We start from the raw sequence: 15553 nt of genomic DNA, 5'->3' as shown, positions 1-15553 counted from the left end.
ACAGTCAAACAGCGCTTCGACCTTCTCTCTTAACAAACTCTCAAACATAAAGTCTTTCCTGACACCATGATGATGATGATTCAAACCCAAAGACTTATAAATCTTTATCTTTATCTTTATTTAATCCTAATCCCAATCTCATCAGTAGAGTTTACTCTGACGTCCTCGCATGAACTCTGAAATGAAAATCTTTTCCAGTTTCGGCAGCAGTGAATTCATCCTCATCCTCATCCTCATCCTCGTGTGTGTTTAACACAGACTTTTCTTTATCCTTCAGTCGAGAAACAAGCAAAGAGCAAATAATAATCTAAAAAGACAGAAATCCTTCTTTAATCCAGCGTGACTGTGGTTTTATATCTGCTGGAAACACTTTTCACTTTCACCAAAGAAAAGAAACACTGAAGTGTTTTTAATGTGCAGAATATCCATGTGTGTGTGTGTGTGTGTGTGTGTGACCTGTCCACTCCTGAGTATGTGTGGCATCATGAAAAATAGATGAGCTCAGTATCACCGTGTTATTCTAACCCTGAGGACGGAGTCATGGAGAGAAAGGAAAACTCCATGAATAATGGAGGTCTAAATCAGTTTAGTGAGGAGCCTGTTTCTCTTCCTACTCTCAGTCTGATGAAGTCAGAGGCTGCAGCTGGATTCTCTCACACAGTGAAGACGCTGGAAAAGGCTTCGCTCGCCATGTTTTTGGACTAAAGCGGCGCTTGGACTCAGGATCATCATGATACCATGGTGGCCCAACTGTTAGGGCTGACCTTTCTATTCCTGCGCAGCAGCCTCGTCGCCACGGACAGCGAGGGTAAGGCGCTCCGTTCTCCACCGTCTTTAAAACAGAGAACAGCATGTATTTGTACGTGAAGTCATACTTTACATTTGTGATCAATATTCACCTTTGATTTTTTTGTTAAAAGTAAAAAGAAAATAGTATTTTATCATGTGACACGTTGTGCATAAAGTTGGAAAACAGTTTCTAAGATTTTATAAGATGACGATGAGACGAAAGGAAAATAAAATGAATGATTGGATGAATCCAGTTTGTCTGAAAGTCAGAGCGTAATCATGAAATCAATCCTGTAAGTGAGGACGAGCAGATCACATGACACGCTCGTCTACTACACACACACACACACACACACATGATTGTCCTCTGTCTTCAGTGGTGAAGATCAATCACAAAGGAGAGGTGGTGTATAAAGACAGCAGTGTGTATGGGGTGGTGGGTAAAGCCGTGATCCTGGAGTGTGGCACCACGTTACCAGACCTGTACATATGGAGCTTCACCAAACCCGGCACAGAGGCCATCAAAGCCGTGGTTTACGACCTGGGCAAAGGTCCCAGGATCCAGAAGCTGGCCCAGACTCTGGGTCGCCTGTCAATCATCTCAAAGAGTGCGGCCGTGAGCATCGAGAAGCTGCCTCTGTCCGCACACGGCCTCTTCACCTGTCAGGCCTTCTATGACATCGACAGCGAGCCCGTCGTCTACTACTACTACGTGCACCTCACTGTCAGAGGTAAGACCACGTTCAGAGCACCTGTCCATCACAGGGACACACAGACAAACACTCGTTCACTCAATCACAACAGAATTTTGTCTGGAATAATAATTATCCAATCCCAATTGTACTTTGCACTTTAAACAAACCCCAGTGGACCAAAGTGCTGTACATAGTACAAAAAACACATAATGAGTTAAAACCTAAAAAATGAAATACAATAAAATAACATAAAATAGATTACCATAGAACACAAGAAAAGAAAAATGACAGCCTTACAATAAACATCTTGCAAAGTGTTGAAGGCCAAAGAGAAGAGGTGGGTTTTAAGAAGGGATTTAAAAACCTGTCTAATGTTCAAAGGCAGATCATTCCAAAGATTTGGAGCCGCGACTGCAAAGGTACGATCCCCTCTGAGCTTCTGCTTGGTTTTGATCAGCTGACAAGGCCATTCAGGGATTTAAAAACAAATAAAATCATTCAAAAATGGATCCTGGATTGTATGGGCAGCCAGTGGAGTGAGGCTAAAATGGGAGAAATGCACTCAAACTTGCATGTGCACGTTAAAAGACATACGGCAGCGTTTTGTAGCATCTGAAGGCAGGTGATGGAGGACGCGCTAACCCCCACATAAAGAGAATTGCAGTAATCCAGCCGTGTGGTCACAAAGGCATGAATCACCATTTCAAAGTGTTGCCTCGAGAGAATAGGCTTTATTTTGGCTTTATTTTGGCCAGCTGCCTCAAATGAAAGACACTTGATTTGACAAAGGACCTGATCTGGCTGTCCAGCTTCAGATCAGAGTCCATTATCACTCCCAGGTTTGTAATGGTGGGTTTTACAAGTTGGGCCAAGAAGCTCCAACAATAACAGCGTGCATAAGTTAGCAGGAGGTTTGATATTTGCTGGATATTCATTTTCGAAAGACATTTTGTCAATCAACAAATAGACATTTTCCCATTCTGCTCGCTGTAGTAATTGCCAAGGGTAGGCAGCTACTTACTACAGGTAAAATGCATGAAGAGCTTTCACTGCTGCTGATTGGCTGTTACCGTGGCTCTTCGTGTAACCAATCAGATGGTGCTGTGGGTGGGACAATGCTGGAGACACAGTAGTGACTCTGCAGACAGAGCTGAGCAGCTGTAGCGGAGCCAAAGAAACCCACTTTTAAATTGAAATATAATCGGCCGGCGAATGAGAAAATATATTTTTGTTGATTTTTGGTTAATATTTTAAATATTTAATTTCATGCTGTTTCAACATAATGGCAGATATCAACAAAACTGTACCTGTAGTAGTTAGTAGCTGTCTACCATTGGCAACTACTACAGCAATCAGAATGAGAAAATGTTTTTTGAAAACGAATATCAAACCCCCTGCTTACTTATGCACGCTAACAATAACAAATGATAACAATAACAATAATGATAATGATAACAATACTACCCAAGGACATTCGTACATCACCTAAAAGAGAGGAAATGTATTTGTCTTTGCCGTGAACCCAGTCCCCGTCAGTAAACCTTACCTCCTGATGAGCGACGCGTCTCCAGTGGAAGGGTCCACCATGTGGATGCGCTGTAACCTGGACAACGGCACCGGGCCCATCCAGTATGTGTGGCAGCACGAAACCCACCGAGGCAACGTGTCCACCTTCTCCCAGGGAAACAGCAGCGTGATCAACGTGACCAACGTCAACCGCAACCACACGGGCTGGTACCGCTGTGCTGTCAGCAACCCCGTCAACACCGAGACCTCCAACCGCTTATGGCTGGACACCATCTGTGAGTATTCTGGGATGTTTGCTGCAGTAGATGAAGACAAAAACAAAAAGTCACAGAGGTGAAAATGACGTGAACTGTTCGTCCTCAGACGGCCCAGACCTCCCTCAGATAGACGTGACCCCGTACAGCCTGACAGAGCGAGGCTATTCCGCTCTGGAGAGAGAGACGGTGTCTTTGCTGTGTCAGGCTCAGTCCAACCCGGTCAGTCAGTACGTGTGGTTCTACAACAACTCACAGGTCTACACCGGCCCTCAGTTCACCATCACCAAGATCCTCCGCATGCACACCGGAGAATACGCCTGCTTGGCCCAGAACACGTACCTCAACACCCGCTCCAGAAAAACCATCAGCCTGACTGTCTACTGTGAGTCTGACCTCTGACCTCCTCAGTCCTTACATGTGTTCTTCTGTCTTTGGTTCATTTGACAAAGACAAAGGAAACATCTGTCCTGTCATTCTTCCTCTCTTCTATTTCAGACTCTGTAAACTCTTATATTTCACTGCTCTGTAAACTCACAGCACATACACAGCACACACACAGCAGAGTCAGAGTGTGGAAGCACTGCACACCTGTTTGGACGTCTGGGAGCTGGGACTCTGTGTCAGGTACTCGCTGTGATGTCACAGACTCACTGTGATGTCACAGCCATGACAAACACAGGCTCTTCCTGACAACCAGCCAGTGTTTGTCATTGAACTCTTGAGTTTGGTTTTGCTCGTCAGAGCATTGTCTATATACATGCATCTCTCATCATTCTAGAGCAGGGGTCTCAAAGTCAAGGCCCCGGGGCCACATGCGGCCCGCCAGTCGATGTCCTGCGGCCCTACACTTACTTTAAATGATTAAACTCAACATTTAATGATATATAAGCCTCTAGTGTCCATAGTCTAGTGATTTTATTACAATTGTCGACATGTATATTTTGATTTAATGTTTTAATTCTGTTTTATTTCTGTCTGTTTTTGTTATTTACAGTAGAGCTGCAACAAACGATTATATTCGTAATCGATTAATCGATGAATCGTTTGGTCAATAAAATGTCAGTTAATGTTAAAAAACGTTGATCAGTGTTTGTCAAATCTGGAAATTATGATGTTCTCGAACGTCTTTGTTTTGGTCACAAACCAAAATGATTGAGTTTTAATGATTTCTTTGTTATGTGGAGCAAAGAAACCAAGAAAATATTCACATTTAAAAAGCTAAAACAATCAGAAATCTTGCTTTAATAAACCGATTATCGATTATCAAAATAGTTGACGAATAATGTAGTAATTCAGCGTCATAAATGTGAGTTTTTTTTGTCTTGAACTATATATCAAAACAAACACTTTTACGTTGAAATGGTGTGTGATGACATCCTAATTGCAACATCATGGTCGATTATCAAGATATCATTTTCATTTCTAATCACCAAACTTAAACTTTCTAAACCCTTAATTTTTTGCGAATCCCCTCCTGACCAGACTAGAAGTTCACTTCGAGTGACCCTGTTCTAGAGTGACATCAGACCTCTTCCTTCAGCCCTTGTGACCTCCTGTGACCCCCCCCCCCCCACGCTGCACATCACTGTGTTGTTACGCTGTCTTTATGTCCACAGACCCTCCTGATGGATCCCCGTCGTGTTCTGTGCAGCCGGCTCTGAATCACACCTCAGTGAAGCTGCTCTGCTCGTGGCCCGGTGGTCTCCCCTCAGCCTCCCTCCACTGGACCGGAGACCTGAAACACGTGGAGCCAGAAGAGGCCGGCGAGTCCAACACTGCCACCTGGCTGCCACCTGAAGGCTTGACGTCCAACAGCAGCGTGTTTTCGTGCAGAGGCTCACATCCAGCTCTGAAACAAGAGACACAATGCAGCACACGCACATGTGAGACTCACACACACACAGCAAGAGACTCCATTTTACTTTTACTCTTCTTCTTTTTACTCGTCCTCCTCCTCTTCCAGATGTTCCCCCTGCAGAGCCGGTGTGTTTAGCCTACGTGACCAACAATCGTCAGTATTTGATGCTGTCCTGCTCCTGGGATGGAGGGGCCCCAAAAGCCTTGGTGTGGTGGGAGGGCCCAGGAGGCCAAGGCAAAGTTGGAGAGGAAACCTCCAACATCCTGGTCCTACGCTACGGCTCTGCTCGCAGTGAGAAACCGTACACCTGCCACGCTAAACATCCTCTCCTGGAGCAAACCAAGACCTGCAAGCTCACACTGGGTCAGTGCACTGTGGCAAAAACACGTCACTACAAACACGGCTTGGTCATATATGATCTAACACGATGACTGGTCTCCTGCAGAGGCCCCCGTGCTGCTCACACAGCGCAGAGTTGTGTCGGTGTACGAAGGCAGCGACGTCCAGCTCACCTGTAACCTGAGAGACAACTACCTACCGGTCACTGAGATCACGTGGTTCAACAACCAGGGCGTGGGAATCCGAGAGACGTCCAAATACAGGCTGCTGCGGACGTCTGCGTGGGCCAATCTGACGGTGAGGAACACGGACGAGGCTCAGGACAGCGGCGAGTACAGGTGCACCACCTTCAACGCCGTGGGACCCACTGAAATCAACGTCACCCTGCTGGTCAAGAGTAAGAAATACACGTGTTGTGTTTGAGGCACTGATTTAGGATCAACCTATTAAATAGCCATTTGTCTGCTCCGTCAGAACATCCCATGCCACCCAACGTCACCCTCATCACCGTGATGTACAACAGCCGGCGGCGTGACGAGGTGGAGCTGGAGTGGCAGGTCCACGGCGAGGAACGCGACGAGGAACGTGGCGAGGAACGCGGCGAGGAACACGGAGGCTGGACAGGCTTCATCCTGGAGCACAAATGGGTGTCTGAGCGACCGGGAAGGAGACGCAGCAGCATCAGCAGCAACGACTCACAGATCACAGAGAGGATCGCTCCGCCCGTCTGGTACCGTCACTTCGTCCAGGACCCAGAGGTCAGAGGTCACACAGTGGTCAGGCTGACCCCCACCATGACCTACCAGTTCAGAGTCACTCCCGTCAACCACCGCACCATCGGACACCCGTCTGCAGCAAAGACTCCAGGTACACAGTCGGGGAGGGAGGGAGGGAGTCTGGTGGAGTGGATGTCCTTTCATGGACGGACTCTAGGAAAGGACATCCACACAAGTCTGAGTCAGCACCACGATCACTGCACTTTAAGTCTGTGTGCCTTTGAGCAACGCACAGGCACGGATGACAATGTCACACAAAGTCAATGAAGACAAGTCTAACATTTCTTTGTTTTTCTTTTTGTGTTGTCCACATGTAGGTGAAAGACTCACACACACAAGAACACACTCTCACACACACAGACACACACACACTCTCCACATCTGTCACTCACTTCCTCTTCATCAGCTTCTGTCCTCTGTCCTCACCCTGGCTCTTTCTTCTGCTCCAGACTCTGTGTTAATTATTGTTGTTTTACTGTGTCAGTGGATCAGGAAACTTACTTTACTTTAAAGCAAGCCTATGTAACTTTCACATGTCAACAGTCACTGAATCCAAAGTAATAATATAAAAGTTTAACTGGAGTAAGTAGATTAAAGTCTGAGTTATCTCAGTTAACTCGCACACTTTCATCTAAATACACAACGTTCACATTTTAAATTTAGGCTGCAACAACAGATCAATGAGTTAATCAATGACGAAATGAATTAAGTGACTTCTAAATGACTTCCATCTTTGACAGTTTACATTTTAAAGTCTTGAGGAGCAAAAAACGGCTCAAATGAATCAAAAGATTTAATCCAGAGTCCTCAAACTCCGCTTAATATCAAGTTAAAATTAATGGGTTGTTTTACAGACTCACAAATCCATTTATTTATTTATTTACTGTTTTGTCCCATGCCAACACAGATACGTTTATTTTGAAATTCATTCTGCCTGCTCCGACTGAACTGTTGGGTTTTGAGTTTAACCCCAAACCTGATTTAATCCATCATTAAATTAGCAGATTACCTGCAGCTTTTTGCAAATAAAGTAAAAACTATAAGAGTTCATATCATACATTTAGATCTGGACTTTCAAATAAATGACACAGATCTCAACATTTATATGTGAGAATTTGTTTGTCATTCATTAACTTACATAGTCTTGCTTTAATGTATTACATTTATGTTGAAACAGATTCACTGATCATATTTAGATGGATTTAATAGCACAGTATTTTAAATAGACACACACACACAGAGTGTGTGAGTTTGTGTGTGTGTGTGTGTGTGTTAAGCCCGTGTTGGAACTGTGATGTGTTGCAGCCGAACCGCGTTCCAACATGTATCCTGCCGTCATCGGAGCGGCCATCGGCGGGATGCTCTTCGCAGCTCTGCTCACGGCGCTGCTGCTCGTATTCATCATCCGCAACCGCAACAACAATCCTCGTGAGTCCTGCGCACAAACACACAAACACACACACACAAACACCAGCACCTGCACGACAACTGTGTGTTTATACGACAGCGTTAATGTTGTGTTTTTTCACCTCCTACAGGACTACATGACATGCTGTTTGGCTCGTGAGTATCTGGACATGTGAGTGACAGATAATCATCTGTGATGACATGACATTAAAGGCGTGTGTGTCTGTGTCTGTGTCTGTGTCTGTGTGTGTGTGTGTGTGTGTGTGTGTGTGTGTGTGTGTGTGTGTGTGTGTGTGTGTGTGTGTGTGTGTGTGTGTGTGTGTGTGTGTGTGTGTGTGTGTGTGTGTGTGTGTGTGTGTGTGTGTGTGTGTGCAGGCAGCACAGCCAGTCGAGAGAGAACATCAACTTCCCAGAAGACGAAGTGGTGCGAGGTTCAGAGGGAGGGATGGAGGAGATCGGTGGATCATCGAGCTCAGGTAAGATAAACATTTTATAGAAAATCAACATTTTAGTGTCTTAAGTTGAGATTATTTTTTAAAGTAAATCATCTACTGCTGCTACAGGTTAAAGTGTCAAGTATTTAGCGTGACCTAAAGTACACGCGAACACTCACTAATGTTACAGTCACGTCGTTCCACTCCAAACCAAAATGATCACAGACTTTAAACATAAAACCAACACATGTGGTGAAGCCACTTATATACACACACGTATATAAAGAAGTCCATGTTTACATGTGAGCAGGTCACGTGGTCGTACAGTAGATACAGGAGGAAACAAATCATCTTACTTTCACTGGTTTTACTTCACTTGTCTACTTTTTCCAGGTCCATCCCTGGCTTTACCTCGCGCTGCCTCACCCCTCACCATCTCCCCCATGAGTGCCACCCCATCCCCCTCCAGCCAGGCTCCTCCTCCAGCCGGAGACGAAGCGGTCAACGTCACCATCACCGTCAAGGCCACTTAGTACTTCATTGCCGACATTCTTGCATTTGTATTTAAAGCTTTGTAGAAATCAACACGCTTTTATACGATCCGTCAGTTTCATACATCGCCCTCATGGCGTGCATTTCCCATCAATCGTAGAAGATGAAGTGAACACTGCTCGTCTTTTAATCGTTTATTCACCACTGTCTCACGTTAATAAAAACATCATCACAACACAAACTATCCACCAAAAGCCGCCGACTTCACCCACAACATTTCGTACGTCCTGTGATGTTTTAAGTATTTAAATGTGTTTTTTCCTCCCGACAGACCACGAATAAAGTTGTCCAGATCAAAAAAGTCTTACATCTGCTGTCGTGTAGACGATCCGTCACGAACTGACTTGCTTATCTACAGTTAATGATGTTTTAAAAGTGTCTTCAGTGTCCGCTCAGCTGTCGTCACAGTTCAGTTCATGTTCAAGTGTTTTGAAGGCACAGCTTAGACAAAGGGAGTCGGATGTAACGGTTTCATCTGACTCGACGATCAACAGACATGAAAAAGTGTTTACTGACACACGACACACACACACACACACACACACACTTAAAACAACAGCGACATATTTACAGTTTCTCTCTCTCCTCGGCTGCTGCTCATACGATGGGGTGTAAAATCTTCTGGGTGCTGATGATGTCACCGAGCTTCTGTTTGATCTTCACAAAGAGACGTTTGAACTCCAGCCCGTCGCCCTGGAAACGCAGACGTGAAGTCTTTAGACTGCGATCTTAAAGGTGCCATATGTAAGAATGTGGCCGAAAACAGTTACTACATTCAAATTCAAAAATACAGAGGTCTTTTAGGTTTCGTTTTCTGACGTAACTGGCAACCCCGTGGTCGCTCGGCAGCTGAGACTCTACTGACTGCAATGATCGGTAGGTGGCGCCACATGACAAAACATGATTTCAAAACATAAACACGATTTGCAGTCTGCAAAATAATTCTTTTAATGCAAATATTTTGTCTGTACTGTTGTTGTTGGTGAGTTCCGTTTGTTATATGAACATTATTCCTGAGTCTCTGTGACATATTAGGAGGATTTTATGGCCAGTTGATTTAGATTTATTACATAATGCACCTTTAACCAATTATGGGATGTTTTTCTATTTCACATCAACCACGACAAATCCAATAGTTATTTCATTTCCTCCGATTGTGAAGTTTCCTGACGAGGTGGAAGCACTCACCTCTGCAGCTGACTGCTCTTTTCACATAGTTTCAATAATATGCAAATAAGGTGATTAACTTCTTCAAAAACACAAAGTGAGATGAGATGATGGGAGTGTTGGTGTGTGAACGTTGAAGCTCACCTTTGACAGCCTGAAGTCCAGCAGCACTCTGTCATTCATCTCCAGCATATGGACTTTAAAGATGAGTTTGTTGTTGCGCTTGTCCAGCGTGCTCAGCGTCACCTGCACAGCAGAGGGCGCTGCAGTCAACTTTAACTCTGGTTCAGGCTCGGATATGTTACGGAGAGCGCAGGTAACATATACATATACATATACATATATATATATATATATATATATATATATATATATATATATATATATATGTATAGTATAGTGAGAGCGGTACCTGTTTGGTGCAGCTGAGTTTGAAGCCGAGCGCGAGGCCGTCGCAGACGTCTTTCAGAGCAGATAACGATGCGTCAGCGTTCACGGCAGTGAAGAAACGCGTCATCCTGCGCACTAATCTCTGCCACGGTGACTGCGCAAGGAGTGAGAGTGAGAGAGGCGGTGAGCACGTGAAACATCTGGACTTCAGAATGTGAAGCAGTGAAGGTGAGATCATCACCTGACTGGCTCCGGGCGTGCCCAGCAGCTGACTCCCCAGCAGCATGTGCTCAGGCTTGGTCGGCTGGGAGAAGCTGACCTGACCGTCGGTCTGACTGATCAACAGCATGGCTTCCCAGGCACCGGCTGCGAGGTCAGGCTGAGAGCTGGAAAACTGCATCTGGTCATCGCTGTGGAGTCAGCAGTAAGACAAATAAATACAACTTTGATTTAAAATAACAATAATCATTCCAAGAAAATAAAGACATAAAGGTCCGACCTGTTGGCTCTGGATTTAAGTCCCACATCTGCTCGCAGAAGTTTGTTCCTTCCTGACGACGATGGTTGTTTTCCACCTGCACAGAATCACCGTCAGTCAGTTTGTTTAAACTTAAAGTGGACGAGTTTGCACAGAGTGAAACTTGCCTTGAGTAAACCAGCGGTCTTTCTGTATGTCTGAGATGGAGACGCGTGTGTCTGGACTGGACAGAAGTAACTTTGACAACAAACCTGAAAAACAACACAGGTTTGATGCGACAATGACAATATAAAGCATCAATGAGAGAGAAAAAACTGATATGATTTAGAACTTACTCAGAGGCATGGGTTGTATTTTCTTCCATGGAGGTAGATAAGTTTTCTTTTGGACCCAGTCTGAATATTCCTGACAGCTCTCTGTGGGCTGATCCCACGGTAACTCTGACAGTCATAAAAGAAAGACATACAGTCATGTGTTAGCAGTAAAATCACCATTCTATATACACACATGCGCTGATACCAGGATGAGCCGTTAGCCGACAGAGATAATAATGAGTGAGTGAGCACAGAAGCTTCACAAGATGCAACAACATAAAACTAAAGAGCAGCAATACTTAACCTCTTCCACCCTGACCCTCTGTTTGGAGTCCCTGCTTGAAAATGACATGCCCAAACTAAATAGAGTAAATCTCTGCAGTTATGTGAATAACTGTGGATTATCTTGGTATCAAAATAAAGATAACAGAGATTCACTCAGATGCCACTGTGTCAGAGTAAATGCACATGGAACACAACAAAAATGAAGGATTTTTTTTCTCTCGCCTAAAAAAATATTGAATTTTAAAGCAAATATCACTTTTAAAATATGCAGTAGGAGCTTAAAAACACATGGAGGTCATGTAACAACATGTGGACATGAGCTGTGCAATGGCTGATGCTGCTGAAGTGAAGCAGATTGAAATTACAGAGGTTTTAGTGAACAGATGTTCAGGCGTTCTCTGGTTTGGCACAGTTTGGCACCATCTGTGCCATTTGAGAGTTCTTAGGTACCAAATTATTAAAACCCATTTAATTTGATTTACATGTCACGATCGGTCTAAAAATAATTTGTTTTGAAAACTGGAAACAGGGAAGAAGAGCTTAAGAACAGGATTATGGAAATTCAGCATATGACTCCCAGATTGCCAAAGATGAAGATATTTCATCAAGGTGAATGATACTGTATTTATCTGCTTTACCTCCAGCCAGCATGGCCGTGAGGACGATCCCACAAGCCCAGATATCTGCAGGCTGAGCTTTGTACTCCAGTTGGCCCAGAAGCTCCGGAGCAACGTAGGGAAGCGTCCCACAGAGTCGATTCATAAGACGCTCTCGTCCTTTGAAACGAAACATGGTGGCCAGGCCAAAATCTGACAGCTTCAGGTTATCTGCAGGTGAAGAACAGCAGCTAAATATACACACGAAACACAAATCAACAGTTTTCTCTCAACAAGCTGTATTTCTTCACCTTTGTCATCCAGCAGGATGTTCTCGGGCTTAATGTCTCTGTGGGTGATGCCAACACTGTGAAGGTACTCCTGCAAATCCAGAGTTTAATCCAGAGATTATTCAGAGCAGAAAGTAGCAGCTGCAGATCACTCTCTCATCATTCACTCACCACTGCTGCTATGAGCTGCTGGAAGAACCTGTGAGCATCTTTCTCTGCCATCCCCACGTCAGGTTCTGGAGACAAAGGAAACGTCATTGATTCAATCATTGGAATGAACAAAAACAACTGGATATATGACTTTTCTGTAAGATACAGTTTCCCCAGTGGTTTTTAAATGGTTTACCAATAACAAACAATAACTAGCCTGCGCTGTCGGGGGCCGACAGCGAGGGGTATATCCGCAAACTTGTCCAATCCTCAACTTTCCAATATACCCAAAGTATACACACTCGCACCTGCCACTAACTGTTTTAATTAATTATTAATAAATTCAACAAAATAACTGTTAAATATTATGATATAATGCTGACTACACTTTATACATGTTCAAAGTATCCATATAAACTCCATATTGAACACAGAATACCTGAACTCATATACACACTCGAATATTATGGAGACCGATTCCATAATATCCGCATTTTTCGCGGATATAATTAGACATAATCCCTGTAAATGTCAGTAAATATGCTTTTTTTTTTATGTTCTGAAATCTAACACTGGAGAAACAAGTCAGTGTTTTTATAAAGTTTAAAGGATAATATGTAGGTATTTATTTTTTAAATGTCTATTATTGTGTATTTAGTACCTGAAAATGAACAACTTAGGCCAAAAATGGACACATTTCATGTTTAAATCTGACCAAAAGGCCTGGATGGATTGAGTCCATGCATCAGCCTTCTGCTCAAAAACTGCCTTTTAACAAATATAGCGCAATATAAACATATAATATCCCATGTTCAATCTCTGTCTAGAATGTCAATATCTAGTCCATACTGTATATATTCTGGAAGTTGTAAATTGTGTATAGTCTTAACGTTATTCTCTTTCTAATCCATGGTTATTATTAATAATCCTTATCTTTACGGTCTTGCTGCTGTAACGCTGTAAATTTCCCCACTGCCGGACGAATAAAGGACTCTCTTATCGTATGACCGTGCAGGAACCTGCATCAGTCTCTCACCTATTCTGTCAAAGAGCTCTCCTCCGGTGCAGTACTCCAGGAACAGGTACACCGTCGGCCCTTCCTTCCGATGGCCAAAGAAACGCACAATGTTGGCGTGGTTGAGCACCTGGAAAACGGCAGTGAATGGTATAAGAAAGAAACTTTAAAAGAAGCTTGTGTAGAGTGAGTCACGATGAGAGTCATGTTGAAGACGCACCTTATGGACGCACACTTCCTTTTTAACATTTTCAGCACACTCTTTGGACTGAGACGTGTCGATGACCTTGACTGCGACGGCCTCCTCCGTCTGCTTGTTCACCAGCAGGCGTACTCTGAGGAGAACAAGAAACACACATCATCAACAATCATCTAAACCTGTTTACATTGAGGATATCTTTATGCCACTTTTCTTCTTCATTAGCCAGGTTTGTAAACTGTGCTCTGTCCACACCAGAGTCCAGAGTGAGAACATCAGTGATTTTGTGTTAAAGGGACACTGTGTAGTATTTATGGGTTTATATGACCCAAAATCCACTTTTTTAAACATATTATGTGCTCCTGCATTGTCTAGTCGCTGTATAATAGTTTTTGTTTCATTTTCGTAGTGTTTCAAAAAGTCATGTAAAATAACATGGTCGCGGGCCGCGGTTGCATTGCCACTGTTAGCAGCGAGACGCCATGTTTCTACCGGAGCCTGTAAGGACAAACGCGAGAGAAAAAATCAAGCGTCGCTTTACTTGTAGCGGAAGTCCCGCCTCCACTCTCTCCGCTTCGTCTGCTACGGCCGCGGTAGCTCGCCCTCTCCCTCGCCTCACGAACCTCATCTGCTGACACGGAGAAAGACGACGAGGACGACATTTGACCAGCTGAGGATACCGTAGCGCTCAGGGAAGGGAGGGGGTGAGCAGAGGAACAGTTCTTTGTTGTAAATTTCAGCCTCTCCTCTAGATGGCACTATAAACTACTTACTTCACCTTTAAGTTACAAGTTACATGACACTTGTAACTTGTGTTAAAAGTGTTATGTTGTGATTTTGGTGCTGGAAATCCTTTATTTCGATTGACCTCAGTAGAGCTGAATCGATTATTAATCGATTACTGAATTAATTGCCAACTATTTTGATAATCGATAATCGGTTTGAAGCTTTTTTTATGATTAAAACAAGATTTCTGAATGTTTCAGCTTCTTAAATGTATAAGAAGCTGTATTTTCTTTAGTTTCCTTGCTCCACGTGACAAAGGAATCATTCAAACTGAATCATTCTGGTTCAAGAACATCGTCATTTACAGGTTTGACAAACACTGATCAACTTTTTTTTTTACATTTTATGGACCAACGATTCATTGGGAAAACAAACGACATGACATATTAGAAAGGCCACTTCTTTGTCCCATTTTAAAATTCTTCTTAAAACCCACCTCTTTTCTTTGGCTTTTAACACTACGTAGAGCGTTGATTTTATGTGTTTTAATGTGTTTTTATGTGACTGTATTTGTTTTGTTGTCTCACATTTTCTATTTTATTTCTGTTTTTATTTTTATCTCTGTTTTACCTATTGTGCAGCACTTTGGAAACAGTTTGTTTGTTTGTTATGTAAAGTGGATTGGATTGATTGGATTGGACAGATTAATCGATTATGAAAATAATCGTTAGTTGCAACTCTAGACCTCAGTGACACAACCTGACCACACGAGGCAGCAGAGGACCAGCGGTGAGCTTAAAACACATAATGTTCTCTGTGGACTTTGGTGTGGGAGAGTGAGTGACAAAAGTCAATGCTGCTCATTTGCCAACGATGTTTCATCATTGGTCAAATACAGAGGCAGTAAATACAGTGTAAATATAGTGTAAATAACGGCTTCTTACTCTCCGTAGGCTCCTTCTCCCAGAGTCTGAACCAGGTCCCAGTCCTGAACAAACGGCACCGCCATGCTACAAACAAACACACGTTCATATCCACTTTTACTATTATACATTACTATTATACATCGTCTCTTTTACTTCACCTAACGCTCATCGTCCTGTCAACATTCACCATGTCATCTGCCAGTTATTCACTGACGTCATTTACTGTCACACACACTCGTAGTTTACCTGCAGCGTTTCCGGTGAGCGCGGCCGTTTTTTATAAAGCTGTTCTCAAAGCTCGGATAAACTTTATCATAAAACTAAACTTTACTCTTCTTCTTCTTCTTCTTCTTATGCTGTAACTGTGACTCGCATTTTTACTC

At 43.4% G+C, this 15553-nt stretch overlaps 2 protein-coding genes across 2 annotated transcripts; one reads left to right on the top strand and one right to left on the bottom strand.

The window, feature by feature from the left end:
- Positions 1–1180: 1180 nt before the first annotated feature.
- vsig10l2 (V-set and immunoglobulin domain containing 10 like 2) lies at positions 1181–8615 on the top strand (the record flags this gene model as incomplete). The annotated part of the gene is made up of 11 exons (XM_083908951.1): positions 1181–1520; positions 3011–3286; positions 3375–3650; positions 4885–5151; positions 5232–5489; positions 5572–5862; positions 5940–6332; positions 7547–7669; positions 7780–7804; positions 8024–8124; positions 8476–8615. The coding sequence occupies exons 2-11, from the start codon at positions 3037–3039 to the stop codon at positions 8613–8615; spliced, it is 2124 nt and encodes a 707-aa protein (XP_083765077.1). The 5' UTR covers positions 1181–1520; positions 3011–3036.
- Positions 8616–9231: 616 nt separating this feature from the next.
- chek1 (checkpoint kinase 1) lies at positions 9232–15253 on the bottom strand (the record flags this gene model as incomplete). The annotated part of the gene is made up of 13 exons (XM_083908976.1): positions 9232–9327; positions 9946–10047; positions 10214–10345; positions 10433–10601; positions 10691–10766; positions 10837–10920; positions 11005–11109; positions 11907–12095; positions 12176–12245; positions 12326–12390; positions 13341–13449; positions 13540–13654; positions 15189–15253. 13 exons carry the CDS (start codon positions 15251–15253, stop codon positions 9232–9234), a joined length of 1377 nt encoding a protein of 458 aa, XP_083765102.1.
- Between the last annotated feature and the right edge of the window lie 300 nt (positions 15254–15553).

The sequence above is a fragment of the Microchirus variegatus genome (genome assembly GCF_963457635.1).
Source record: "Microchirus variegatus genome assembly, chromosome: 2".
In the NCBI taxonomy this organism is placed as follows: Eukaryota; Metazoa; Chordata; class Actinopteri; order Pleuronectiformes; family Soleidae; genus Microchirus; species Microchirus variegatus.
Note: the sequence above shows the minus strand (reverse complement) of the source record. Positions and strands in the feature narration are given on the sequence as shown.